Source organism: Suncus etruscus, chromosome X, assembly GCF_024139225.1.
Source record: "Suncus etruscus isolate mSunEtr1 chromosome X, mSunEtr1.pri.cur, whole genome shotgun sequence".
NCBI lineage: Eukaryota > Metazoa > Chordata > Mammalia > Eulipotyphla > Soricidae > Suncus > Suncus etruscus.
The window spans coordinates 55,691,070-55,704,515 of record NC_064868.1 but is presented as its reverse complement, the minus strand read 5'-3'; the positions used below and the strand labels follow the sequence as shown (position 1 = coordinate 55,704,515).

Genomic DNA, 13,446 nt, shown 5'->3' with positions numbered 1-13,446 from the left:
AGGCAAATGTGCTACCACTATGCTATCTCTCCGGCCCCCAATTTATAAATATCTTATCAAAATAATAAAAAATATGGATCTAAAGGAGGGAAAGAGGCACAAAGAGTTTAAGAGTTTAAAATAACACAACGAATAAATAATTCAGCCTTACAAGAAATCAGAATTTTTTGGTATGTGGTGCCAGTGTTCAACCTAGGGCCACACACATGCAAGATGTGCTCACCTAAGCAACCAGGATTCTTGCACTGTATAAAACTGTTCACTGAGTTTTCAGTATAGCTGATGTTTATTCAGATAACTCTTTGAGGATGGAATTTACCAATTTATGCTACATTTTACGAATATTTATATAACTTATTGGTTCTTAAATTATAGTAATATACAAACCATGTCTTTTTTGTATTTTGATTTTGGTCCACAAATGGCCGTGCTTGGCATGCTGTGTGTGGGATCTAAGTATTGTAAGCTAGTATCATTGCTTACAAAGCTAGTACTCCAGATCTTTGAGCTATATTCCTGGTCCTTGAACTCTATTTTTGCTTTTACTTACTTACTTACTTACTTACTTACTTTTTTTTTTTTTTTTTGGTTTTTGGGCCATACCCGGTGACTCAGGGGTTACTCCTGGCTAGGCATTCAGAAATCGCTCCTGGATTGGGAGACCATTTGGGACACCAGGGGATTGAACCGCAGTCCGTCCTAGGTTAGCCACATGTAAGGCAAACACCCTACCTCTTGCACCACAGCTCCGGCCTCTACTTACTTTTTTTTTTTTTACTTAAATTTAGAGGTGCTCAGGACTTATTCCTGGCTCTGTGGTCAGGGATCACTCCTGGAAGGGTTGAAGGGAATATGGGATGCCAGGGATTGATTATGGGTTGGATCAATGCAAGGATCCTGGGATTATTCAAGGCAAGGCAAAAGCATCTACCTGTATATCACTCTGGGCCCCTGAATCCTTTATCTGTTTATTGTTTTGGGGCCATACTAAACTGTGCACAGGGCTTACTCCTGGCCCCAACCACTGACCTGAACCCTTTTTAAAGAAAATATTCCTGGGGCTGAAAAAAAATTCTTGGGGCTAAAGTGACAGTATAGCAGGTAGGATATTTGCCTTGCATGTGTCTGACCTGGTTTGATCCATGTTATATGGTTCCCTGAACTTCACCAGGAGTGACCCCTGAATACAGAGTAGGAAATAAGCTATGAACATCTGTGGTTGTGGCCCAAACACACACACACACACACACACACACACACACACACACACACTTAAGATCTCTTGTGTTTGGGGCTAGAGAGATAGCATGGAGATAGAGCGTTTGCCTTACATCCAGGACAGTGGTTCGAATCCTGGCATCCCATATGGTCCCCCATGCCTGCCAGGGGCAATTTCTGAGTGCAAGGCAGGAGTAACCCCTGAGCCCTGCTGGGTGTGACCCAAAAACCAAAAAAAAAAATCTCCTGTGTTTAAAGAATTCTTATCTTGGGGCCAGAGCGATAGCACAGCGGTAGGGCTTTTGCCTTGCAAGTGGCCGATCTAGGATGGACCATGGTTCAATCCCCCAGCATCCCATATGGTATCCTGAGCCAGGAGCGATTTCTGAGCTAGTAGCCAGGAGTAACTTACCCCTGTGCATCACAGGGTGTGGCCCAAAAGTAAACAAATAAAATTCTGGGGCCGGAGAGATAGAACAGCGGCTTTTGCTTTTTGCAAGCAGCCGATCCAGGACCTAAGGTAGTTGGTTCTAATCCCGGCGTCCCATATGGTCCCCCGTGCCTACCAGGAGCTATATCTGAACAGATAGCCAGGAGTAACCCCTGACCACTGCCGGGTGTGGCCCCAAAACAAAAAAAATAAAATAAAATAAAATGCTTAGCCTGGCATATACAAATGTGTACTATGAAATCAAAAAGCCAAAAAACAGTTACAAATTGAAATTTATAAAATTCAGTGCAATAGATCATGGTAATTTTTTTTTAATAGAAGAAGGGTCATATCCTGTAATTCTCAGCTCAGTGTTCTGAAGAATCATGTATATTGGGGTTTAACTTGGGCATCCTGAATATTCAGTGTGTTCCAGACCCATTTGAGCAATCTCTCTAGCCCTAGACCATAGCATTTTGCTGAAATTAATTTCACAGTGTACCTGTTTTTTTTTTAATTTGGTATTGTTTTTGGATCACATCTATCTATGGTCAGTTTTTACAGCTGCGGATCAAACCCAGGTCATCTGGGTACAAGCTATGTTGTACTATCTCTCAGGCCCTGAATCTGTTTTATTGACTGTTTTGGCTTCGAGTCAGATACACCTGTGCTAATGGCTAATGTTTAATGATATAGGTGTCCCACAACCCTTTTCTTCTGATGCCAGTGAAATTTGTGTTTTTCATAGCATCACCTCCTGAGGTGATTGGTCTTGGTTTATTTATTTACTTATTTTAGTTTGGGGCCCACACCCAGTGATGCTCAGGAGTTATTTCTGACTATGCGCTTAGAAATCGCTCCTGCTTGGGGGACCTGTCTGTCCTGGATCAGCTGCGTGTAAGGCAAATGCCCTACTGCTGCGCTATCGGCTCTGGCCCCTGGTCTTGGTTTAAACATGGGATTTCATTTATATATCTGCTTATATTATTGATTTGTATGAGTATTTTTCCATTAGGCCCTGATGATTAAAGTGTCACTGGGAGCTTAAATGTAAATGTAGATCATGTTGGGTATTGCTTATGGATACATAGAATGCAGAATCATGTATTTTTCTGATTTTCCCCTTTTTAAAAATTATCTTAAACAGCACAAAGTTGCAAGAGCAGTACTAAGAATTTCTCTCTGCCTATCACTAAAATTAATCATGTTGGTTTTTTTCTTTTCTTTTTTTTGGGGGGCGGGGGGGACACACACCTGGCAATGCTCAGATCTTACTCCTGGTTCTGCACTCAGGAACTATGACAGCAGTACTTGGCGACCATAATGGATACTGAGGATTGAACCCATGTTGGCCATGTGCAAGGCAGTTGCCCGTTCTATCTCTCTGACTATTCATGTTGATATTTTTGATTTCTTATTCTTTAGGCACTTTTGTTTCGCTTTTTTGAACCACACCTGACAATGCCCAGGGATGTTTTTTCCTGGTTTTACATCCAGGAGTTACTCTTGGAGACTATATAGGATGTCAGGAATTGAACTTTGGTCAGCTACAGGCAAGGCAGTCTCCCTATCTACCGTACTATCTCTTCAGCCCCACTTTATGTATATTTTGAAGAAGAGGCATGCTTTGGTGGTGGCTAGGGGCTGTTCCTGGCAGTGGGGACCTTGAATATTGAACTCATAATCTTTGACACATAAGCATAAACTTCAATCTTTTGAGCAGTCTCCTTGGTCCTGTATTTCTTTTGAGTTGCAAGGCATATCCCCTGTACAGTATTTTAAAAACAAAATGAAAGAATTCTTAACAAGTTAGAATGTTAAAAATAAGACTACAACTGCCTTTGAGTAATCACTTTTCGTTTTAGTTCTTTTCTGTTTTTTGGGGGGGGGTTTGGGGCTGCACTTGGCAGCGCTTAGGGGTTACTCCGGGCTTGGGCTCAGAATTCAAAAATTGCTCCTGTCAGGCTCTGGGGGACCATATGGGATGCCAGGAATCAAACTCAGGTCAGTCCCGGGTCGGCCGCCTTCAAGGCAAATGCCCTACCGCTGTGTTATCTCTTCAAACCAGTTTTAGTTCTCTTTTTTTCTTGCACCAACCTCATATATTTTTCCAGATCTTGTAGATAGAATTAAATGCTTTAATACTTTCTATATTTACTCTGTATTCCTAGAAAATAAACAGTAGTGTTTGTGTTGTTTTGATTTTATCTGAAGCATGTGGTGCTGGGCATCAAACCTATGCCCTTGTGCATCTAATCTTCTGAGTTACTTCCCCAGTATTGTGAGTTAAACTTTGTTTTTTGAAGTGTCAGGGATCATACTCAAATTTTATGTTTTCAGTGGTCTGAGGCACATCACCTGCCCTCTAATTTTTAAATTATACTCCTTATGACAGTAGATTCAACATGGAAAATTGCTCTAATACAACATTAAGTCATAATGTAGACTTTGTGTGTGTGTGTTCAGCATTGAGCACGGGACCTCACATATGCAAGGAAAATGCTTTACCACTAAGCTACATGTTTAACTATATTATTATTATTATTATTATTTTGGTTTTTTGGCCACTCCTGGCAGTGCTCAGGGGTTACTTCTGGCTATCTGCTCAGAAATAGCTCCTGGCAGGCATGGGGGACCATATGGGATGCCGGGATTCGAACCAAACACTTTAGGTCCTGGGTCAGCTGCTTGCAAGGCAAACACCGCTGTGCTATCTCTCCGGCCCCTTAACTATATTATTTTTATTGTTGTTATTAAGGTAACAATTTATAATAGTGTTAATGTTTATGCTTTGGGTAAACAATGTTACAGTACCACAGATATCACCAAAGTGCCAGTATCCCTTCACAGAATCTAGTTTCCAGTCTAGTCTTCCATTTATAGAACTATTAATAGTTGTATTAGGAGAAAATAGGCTGAAATGTTAACTCTTAATCTCTGATGAAATTATACGTGATTTTGCCCCACTACTGTCGGCTTTGTACATTTTCTATGCTTAGAACTTTTCTACAGTTAACAACTTGTCTTTTTCGGTTTGGGGGCCACATGTAGTGGTACTCAGGGTTTATTCTTGACTCTGCATTCAGAATCAAACCTGGAGATTGAACCCGGGACTGACACATGTAATGCAGATACCCTACTTGTATGTACTACCTCTTCAACTCTGGCAAACAAGTTTTGTTTTGGAAGCCATACCCAGAAGTGCCTAGGGGTTACTCCTGGCTCTATTCTTAGAAATTAGTTTTGCTTCACAAAAGCAAATTGGGAATAATAATAACTGGGGTGGGAATGTTGCACTGGTGAAGGGGGGTGTTCTGTTTGTGACGGAAACCCAACTATAGTCATGTTTGTAATCATGGTGCTTAAATAAAAAATAAAAAAAATTACTTTTGGCAGGATTGGGGGACCATATGGAATGCTGGGGATTGAATCTGAGTCAGCCACAAAATAAGGCAAATGTCCTACCTGCTGTGCTATCTCTCTGGCCCCTCAGCAAATAACTTTCATAATGGGTATGTGGTAGAGGACAATCACATAATTTTGAAAAGTTTGAATGAATCTTGAAGGGTGATGGAGATTTGTGAAAGTAGGTTTATTTAAGAAAGGCTCCAACAAACCTCTGTGTGGAAAGGGTGGTGATGTAAGTGGACGTCAAAGGGAAGATGGGCAAAGTCTTCACCTCTTATCCTGTTCCCCTGGATGCTCCTCCCCAGGAGGAACAAAGGCACATGAAGATCATAGATGAGACCATGGCCCAGCTCCAAGATCTGAAGAATCAGCATTTAGCCAAGAAGTCAGAGGTGAATGACAAGAATCATGAGATGGAGGAGATTCGGAAGAAACTGGGAGGTGCCAACAAGTGAGTGGGCTCAAGCCTAGGGTTGGGGAAAGTAGGTACAATAGGCAACCTTTTAGATTTGTGTCTCACTTGATTTCTTGCATCTTAGGGAAATGACCCATTTACAGAAGGAGGTGACAGCTATTGAGACCAAGCTTGAACAGAAACGCAGTGACCGCCACAACCTTCTACAAGCCTGCAAGATGCAAGACATTAAGTTGCCACTGTCTAAGGGTACCATGGATGATATTAGTCAGGAAGAAGTGAGTATTAAGCCTGGTGTTGGGAATGAGCTGGAAAGAATTGGAATCAGAGATGGGATTAAATTGTTTAGAAAGGAAAGAGTTTTGGCGAGGGGTAGTGAGGGACCTAAAGGATACAGTAAAGGTAAGGCAGATAAGATGAAAGGTAATAAATATCCTTGTTGTAAGAAGGAAATTGAATTTTGGATAGAGCTGCATGTTATTAGGTGGGGGCAGATGTAAACCAGAATAGGAAATCATTGACTAAGCTCAGGGATTTGAATTATGTTGACTCTAACAGGTGATGGCAGCTTTTGGTAGGAATGAGAATTAAGGGATATTAGAAAATGAAGACAGGAACTGGGATACTGAAGGAATGATAGCTGTAATGAAATTGGTTGGCCAGGAGAAGATTGTGCAATACAGTAATAAGAGAGGGACACTGACCAATAGAGGAGTCAAGATGTTTTATCCACTGCATGGAGATTGGTTTGTGATTATCTTTTTTTTTTTTTTTTTTTTTTTGGTTTTTTTTTTTTTGGGCCACACCCTGTGACGCTCAGGGGTTACTCCTGGCTATGCGCTCAGAAGTTGCTCCTGGCTTCTTGGGGGACCATATGGGACGCCGGGGGATCGAACCGCGGTCCGCCCTAGGCTAGCGCAGGTAAGGCAGGCACCTTACCTCCAGCGCCACCGCCCGGCCCCCCGTTTGTGATTATCTTAATTCACATATCTGACTTCCTCTTCCCTGAATAGTAAGTACTTCAGTTTAATTTAGCAAAAATATCTTGAACAGCAAGATAGCTTGATTATTTCTAAACCTGACCACAGTCTTGTCACGCAGGCATCATCTCATGTTACAGATAGGGAAACTCCGGATCTGACAACCTGTCTTGCCGAGGACCATGCCATTAGTGAATGGTAGAATCCAGTTTTATCTCAATATTTTTGCCTTCACAGCCACTGCTCTGCAATAATTGTTTTCTTTAAGTGATTTTCTTCAAAGATACTGAAGGTTATAAAGCAGCCTGCAATCCCTTCTTAGAGGGGTACTGCCATAACTAGGCTGCTTCCTTAGACTCTTCCTCTTGCCACTGCAGGGTAGTTCCCAGGGAGAAGATTCAGTGAGTGGATCCCAGCGAACATCAAGTATCTATGCACGAGAGGCCCTCATTGAGATAGACTATGGTGACCTGTGTGAGGATCTGAAGGTGAGAATCAGCTACTGAGGGGATGGTGAGGTGGGAAAATCTTCCTAATTGACTTGAAATGGTCAGCTATTGGGGACTCTGGATACCAAGGTTAGAATTGGGGAGAGTGGCATGTGACAAGCTGTTGAGTTGTAATCCAGGGTTTTCTTTCATAGGCACACAGACATAGCACAACTTCCACCTCTAGTCCTAGTTGCACATGTCTCATCCCAGATACAAGGGGAAAATGGGCTCATTTTTCCATTTTTTAAATATTTTATTTAAATCATTGTGATTTACAAAGTTATTCATAATTGGATTTTAGAAATATAATGTTTTAGCACCAATCACACCACCAATGTCAACTTCCCTCCACCAGTATTTTCAGAGTCCACCCTCAGGCATTTTTTTAAGTTTGGTTTAACTTTAATGTTTGGGTCTCATGATTTCAGTGTTGTTGACTCTATGGTTTGGAATTTAGTTCTGTCCTTCCTTAACACCACTAATGTACCTGAATCCCCGTGAACCTTCTTCCCTCATTGTTTCACATCTGTCATTCTCCCTCTCAATTATATTTCTTTCCTTATTCTTTCTTTCTTTTTTTTTTTTTGGTTTTTGGGTCACACCCGGCGGTGCTCAGGGGTTACTCCTGGCTGTCTGCTCAGAAATAGCTCCTGGCAGGCATGGGGGACCATATGGGACACCGGGTTTCAAACCAACCACCTTTGGTCCTGGATCGGCTGCTTGCAAGGCAAACGCTGCTGTGCTGTCTCTCCGGGCCCTCCTTATTTCTATACATGGGGCCCAGGAGTGTTTTAAGCAACCCACACTTAAATCTTTGCATTTCCTTATGCAGTTATTCTAAATATACATATAAATTATTTTTTATTTATCTTCCTTCTGGAGTACTTTATTTAACATGATATCTTCCAGTTCCATCCATGTTGCAGCAAATTGCATGATTGGGTCATTTGTTAGAACTTTGTAGTATTCCATCATATTATCTTTATGATCTGTTGTACATGTAGGTTTATTCCAACTCTTAGCTATTTTGCTGAGTGCTGCAATGAATAGTGGTATGTACACATCCTTTTGAATGAGTGTATTTTTGTTCTGGGGATAGATTTCCAAAATTGGAATTTCTGCGTTATATGTCAACTCAATTCTGAGTTTACTGAGAATCTTCTATACTATTTTCCATAGGGGTTGAACCCAGACAACATTCCCACCAGAGTGGATAAGAGTTCCTTTTATACCACCGCCAACACAAACTGTTCTTAGTATTTTTGTCTGTGCCATTGTCAGTGTTGTAAAATGATATCTTATCATCTTTATTTGGATTTCCCTAATGCCAGGCATTGCCTCAAAACCAAAAATAAAATGACACATGCTCAGTCTTATTTTCATGCCCTTCCCTCTCCCCACTGAACTATTTTATTTCTATATATCTCTCACAAATAGACAATTCCTTGTTTTTGGTGGTTTTTTTGGGGGGCCACATCTGGTGGTGCTCAGGGGTTAGTCTTGGCACTGCACTCAGAAATCACTACTAGCAGGCTTGGGGGACTGTATGGCATGCCAGAGATTGAAATTGGGCCAACTGCATGCAAGGCAAATGACCTTCCACTGTGCTCTTGCTCTGGCCCCACACTTAACTATTTTAAATAAAATTCTATTCAAATTTCAAATGAACCTTACCATATATATCTCTAGGATATAGAATTAAATTTTTGTTTGGGGTCAAATCCAGATCTGTTCATCACTTTACCACTGAGCCACATCCCTAGTCTTGACTATAAGGACTCAAAAAAAGGTATGGTATCATACCTCCTACATTTTCATAGTTACTATATTATAAGGTATCCAGAAAATTTTTGGATTTTAATGACTATACCAGAAGTTACTGAAATTCAGTAAAATTATAACTTAGTTATTGAAAAAATAATTTTCAAAAACTATTTAGTAATGTAAATTTGAACAATAATAATTTGAATGATCCTATACATTTAAAAATTAACATGAAGTAGATAAATCCTACAAATATACAATTTCATCTGTAGGCTACTTGCCTTGTACATTACAGACTCAGGTTCAATATCCTGTACCCATTTGGTCCCCAGAACATCAGTAATAGGAAGAGAGAGGAATTAAGGAAATTTTAAGGAAAAATACTAGTGGCGTTCTTCTGTTCATAATGCAACTTGGCTTCTTATTTGTTTTGTTTTGGGGCCACATCTGCTGGTGCTTAGGGATTACTCCAGGCTATGCGTTCAGAAATCACTCCTGGCTTGGGGGACCATATGGGTCGCCAGGGTCATCTGCAAGCAAGGCAAATATCCTACTGCTACACTATTGCTCCTCCCCACAATTATCATTCTTACCAGTTTCAACTACCATTGTAGAAGAGCCTTCTCTGCTCTAACTGCACTCACCACATTTTTTAGGAAGCGTCCTACCATGAACTGATCCTTCTGGCCCTCAACTCTATTGTATATTGTCTCTGGATATTATTACCACACTATTTTTTATTTTCCTTAAAGCCCACAAATGAATAAGATTATTCTATGTTTAGCCCTCTCCCTCTGATTCATTTCACTCAGCATAATACTCTCCATGTCCATTCATGTATAAGCAAATATGAATTCCTAACAGCTGATGCATTGTGTAGATATATCACAACTTCTTTAGCACTCATCTGTTTTTGGACACTTGGGTTGTTTCCAGATTTTTGCTATTGTAAGTAGTGCTGTGACAAAAATAGGAATGCAGGGGCATTTTCTGGTGTTCCTAAGTTATGCCCTATGATCATATGGAAGTTCAATGTCTAATTATTTTGAAGAATATCCATATTGTTTTCCAAAAAGGCTGAACTAGTTTGCATTTCCACCAGCAATGAAGGAGAATCCCTTTTTCGTTGCATCTGTATCAGCACTGGTTGTCATTTTTCCTTTTTTTTAATTTAATTTAATTTAATTTAATTTTTTTGGTTTTTGGGTCACACCCGGCGATGCTCAGGGATTACTCCTGGCTGTCTGCTCAAAAATAGCTCCTGGCAGGCACGGGGGACCATGTGGGACACCGGGATTTGAACCAACCACCTTTGGTCCTGGATCGGCTTCTTGCAAGGCAAACGCTGCTGTGCTATCTCTTCGGGCCCAGTTGTTATTTTTCTATCTTTTTTATTTGTTAGTTTTTTGGAGGACACACTTAGTGGTGCTCAGGGGTTATACCTGGCTTTGCACTAAGAAATTGTTCCTGGCAGGTTTGGGGGACTACATAGAATGCCAGGAATCGAACTCTGGTCTGTCCCAGGTTGGCCACATGCAAGGCAAACACTCTACGGCTGTGCTATCGCTCCAGTCCCTGGTTGTTATTTTTCTTTGTTATGTTTGCAGGTTTTTGGTGTGAAATGATATCTTATTGTTGATTTGATTTGAAGCACCCTGATGATTAGTGATGTGGAACTTTTTTTTTTCCTGTGCCTTTTGACAGTCTATATTTCTTTGAGGAAAATGCCTGTTAATTTCTTCTCTTCATTTTAGGATGGGGTTAGATTTTCTTCTTGTTAAATTCTATCAGTGCCTTGTATATCTTAGATCTTAACCCCTTATCTGATGGATATGGGATGAATAGTTTCTCCCATTTTGTGGATAGTCTTTGTATTCTAATCACTATTTCCTTTGAAATGCAGAAGCTTCTTAGTTTAATGTAGTCCCATTTGTTTACCTTTGCTTCCACTTGCTTGACCAATGGTGTTTCATCCTTGAAGATGCCTTTAGGTTCAGTGTCATGGAGTGTTCTGCCTAATTGTACTTCTATGTACCTTATGTTTTCAGGTATGATATCATGTTCTTTCATTTATTTTGATTTAACCTTTGTGCAGTGTTAAAAGAAAGGTCTGAGTTGACTTTTTTTGCATGTAATTGATCAGTTTTCTCAGTGGTTGGGTTTTTCTCTCTTTGTGAGTTTTGGTTATAGTATATTGATCTTGTTTAGTTTTTTTCAAAGAACCAGTGCGTACTTTCTTTGATCTTTTAGATTGTTTTTTTGGATTACTTTCTGCTCTAAGTTTTATTTTCTTCTGTCTGAATAATTATATTTGTCATTTTCAATTTGTTTTCTTTTTTTTCCTTTTTTTTTTTGGTTTTTGGGTCACACCCGGCAGTGTTCAAGGGTTACTCCTGGCTCTGCGCTCAGAAATTGCTACTGGCAAGCATGGGGGACCATATGGGATGTCAGGATTCGATCTACCGTTTGTCCTGGATCAGTTGCGTGCAAGGCAAAAGCCCTACCACTCCGGCCTATTTTCCAACATATTTTTGGGGGGTCACACCAGTAGGACTCAGGGGTTATTCCTGACTCTATGCTCAGAAATCGGTCCTAGCTGGCTTGGGGGACCATATGGGATGCCAGGATTCGAACCACCAACCTTCTGCAAGGAAAACGCTTTACCTCCATGCTATCTCTCCAGCCCCTATTTTCCAACTTTTTAAGTTGTGCCATTAAGTTATTTCTGTGCCTTTTCCTTCCTGATGAATGTTTGCAAAGGTATAAATTTTCTGCATACTTCTCTTACTGTGTCCCACTAATTTTGATAAGTCATATCTCATTCTCATTTGTTTTCAGGAATCATTTGATTTTCTCTCTAATGCAGTGGGTATTCAGTAATGAGCTATTGAATTTCCAGGTATTAAGGTTATTTCTTTGTATCTGTTTGTAATTCACTTCTAATTTCAGTGCATCATAGTCTGAGAAGATAGTTGATAGATTTTCTATCCTCTTGATTTTATGAAGGTGTATTTTATGGCCTGGTATGTGGTCTATCTTGGAGAAAGTCCCATATGCATTGGAGAAGAATGTATATTCAGCTTAGTGGTCATGAAAGGCCATATATACATATAGTTTTATATAATATGTAAACTTTTATATAATATATAAAATCTGTCTACCATACTACTCTTCCATTTCTTCCTTCAAAGCCAATATATCCTTATTGAGTTTTAACCTGGTTGATTTTTGAAGAGGTAACAAGGCAGTGTGAAGTTTCACACTATTATTGTGTTGCTATTGATATCTTTCGTTAAGCCTATTAGCAGTTTTAAATATTTTGCTGGCCCCTCATTGGGTGCATATATGTTTAAGAGTGTGATTTCTTTTTTTTTTTTTTTTTTTTTTTTTGGTTTTTGGGTCACACCCAGTAACGCTCAGGGGTTACTCCTGGCTATGTGCTCAGAAGTTGCTCCTGGCTTGGGGGACCATATGGGACACCGGGGGATCGAACCACGGTCCGTCCAAGGTTAGCGCAGGCAAAGCAGGCACCTTACCTTTAGCGCCACCGCCCGGCCCCTAAGAGTGTGATTTCTTCCTGATGTACACATCCCTTGATTACCATATACACTCAAGTATAAGCCGACCCTCCCTCTCAAATTTTACCCTAAAAATTGGGAAAACTTAGTGACTCGAGTATAAGCCGAGGTGGAAAATGCAGCAGCCACTGGTAAATTTCAAAAATAAAAAATATCCTCAAAACAATGACGATAATTGAGGAATCAGTAGGTCAAATATTTTTCAATATTTATTGCTAAAGAAAAATGTAAACTAGCAAAAATAACTTAAAAAATTTAAATGAAGTGCAGAAAACCATAGCTTAATAGGTAATCAATCTAAATCACAAAGGTTAAAATCCATCAAAACTGGATTCCTCCTCCTCATCTGTATGTCCAGACAGAGTTTCAGCTGTATCTGATGTGAGGTTATTAGCACAGACATTGTCATCATCACTGAGTCAAAGATATCATAATTGCTGTCTGTCTCATGCAAAGCGCAGAATATTGTGTGTTAAATAGTTCAGTCGCATACAGTTTAGTTCAGCAGCTTACCTCTTCAGCTCAGCTGCGACTTGTAGGCTGAGCTGAAGCACCACCCCCTCCAGCAGATGGCAGAAGACGACTGGAGATTACATGCATTTGATTTGGTGTGCGTTCACCGAATTAAATAACCTGTATGACCCGAGTATATAGGGTATTAAGAAATGTCCTTCCCTCTCTCTCATAACCTTTTTTGAGCTTAAAGTCTGTATTGTCTTATATTAGTATGGCCACCTCAGCCTTTTTTGTTTTTATTTTTGGGCCACACCCCGCGACACTCGGGAGTTACTCCCAACTCTGTGTTCAGAAATTGCGCCTGACAGGCTTGGGGGACCATATGAGATGCCAGGAAACAGCAAACGCCCTTCTGCTGTGTTATTACTCCAGCCCCCACACTCCAGCCTTTTTAAAGCAAGTTGTTTGCTTGAAATATTGTCTGTCAGCCTTTGACTTTGAATCTACTTCTGGTTCCAAAAAGGCTCCAGAGATGTCAGCCTCCTAGAGGGTTGGAGGTGCCAGCCAAGATTCAGGAGATATGGAGGTAATCTGCTGAGAAGATCGTAGAAGAGGTCAGGTGTTTTTCAGTAGCTGAATAGCCTCTATTGGTTGCTCAGAATTATTTTGTGGATAAAACTATTATCTTTTTATTTTTTTGATGTTG

The 13,446-nt window shown here is 40.3% G+C and overlaps 1 protein-coding gene across 1 annotated transcript in view; it reads left to right on the top strand.

The window, feature by feature from the left end:
• SMC1A (structural maintenance of chromosomes 1A) overlaps positions 1-13,446 on the top strand; it is an 80,470-nt gene that overhangs the window by 29,550 nt on the left and 37,474 nt on the right. The window contains exons 17-19 of the mRNA XM_049767158.1: positions 5,362-5,507; positions 5,596-5,749; positions 6,829-6,939. Of these exons, the coding sequence (XP_049623115.1) occupies positions 5,362-5,507; positions 5,596-5,749; positions 6,829-6,939 (411 nt within the window). The remainder of the gene's footprint in view (positions 1-5,361; positions 5,508-5,595; positions 5,750-6,828; positions 6,940-13,446) is intronic.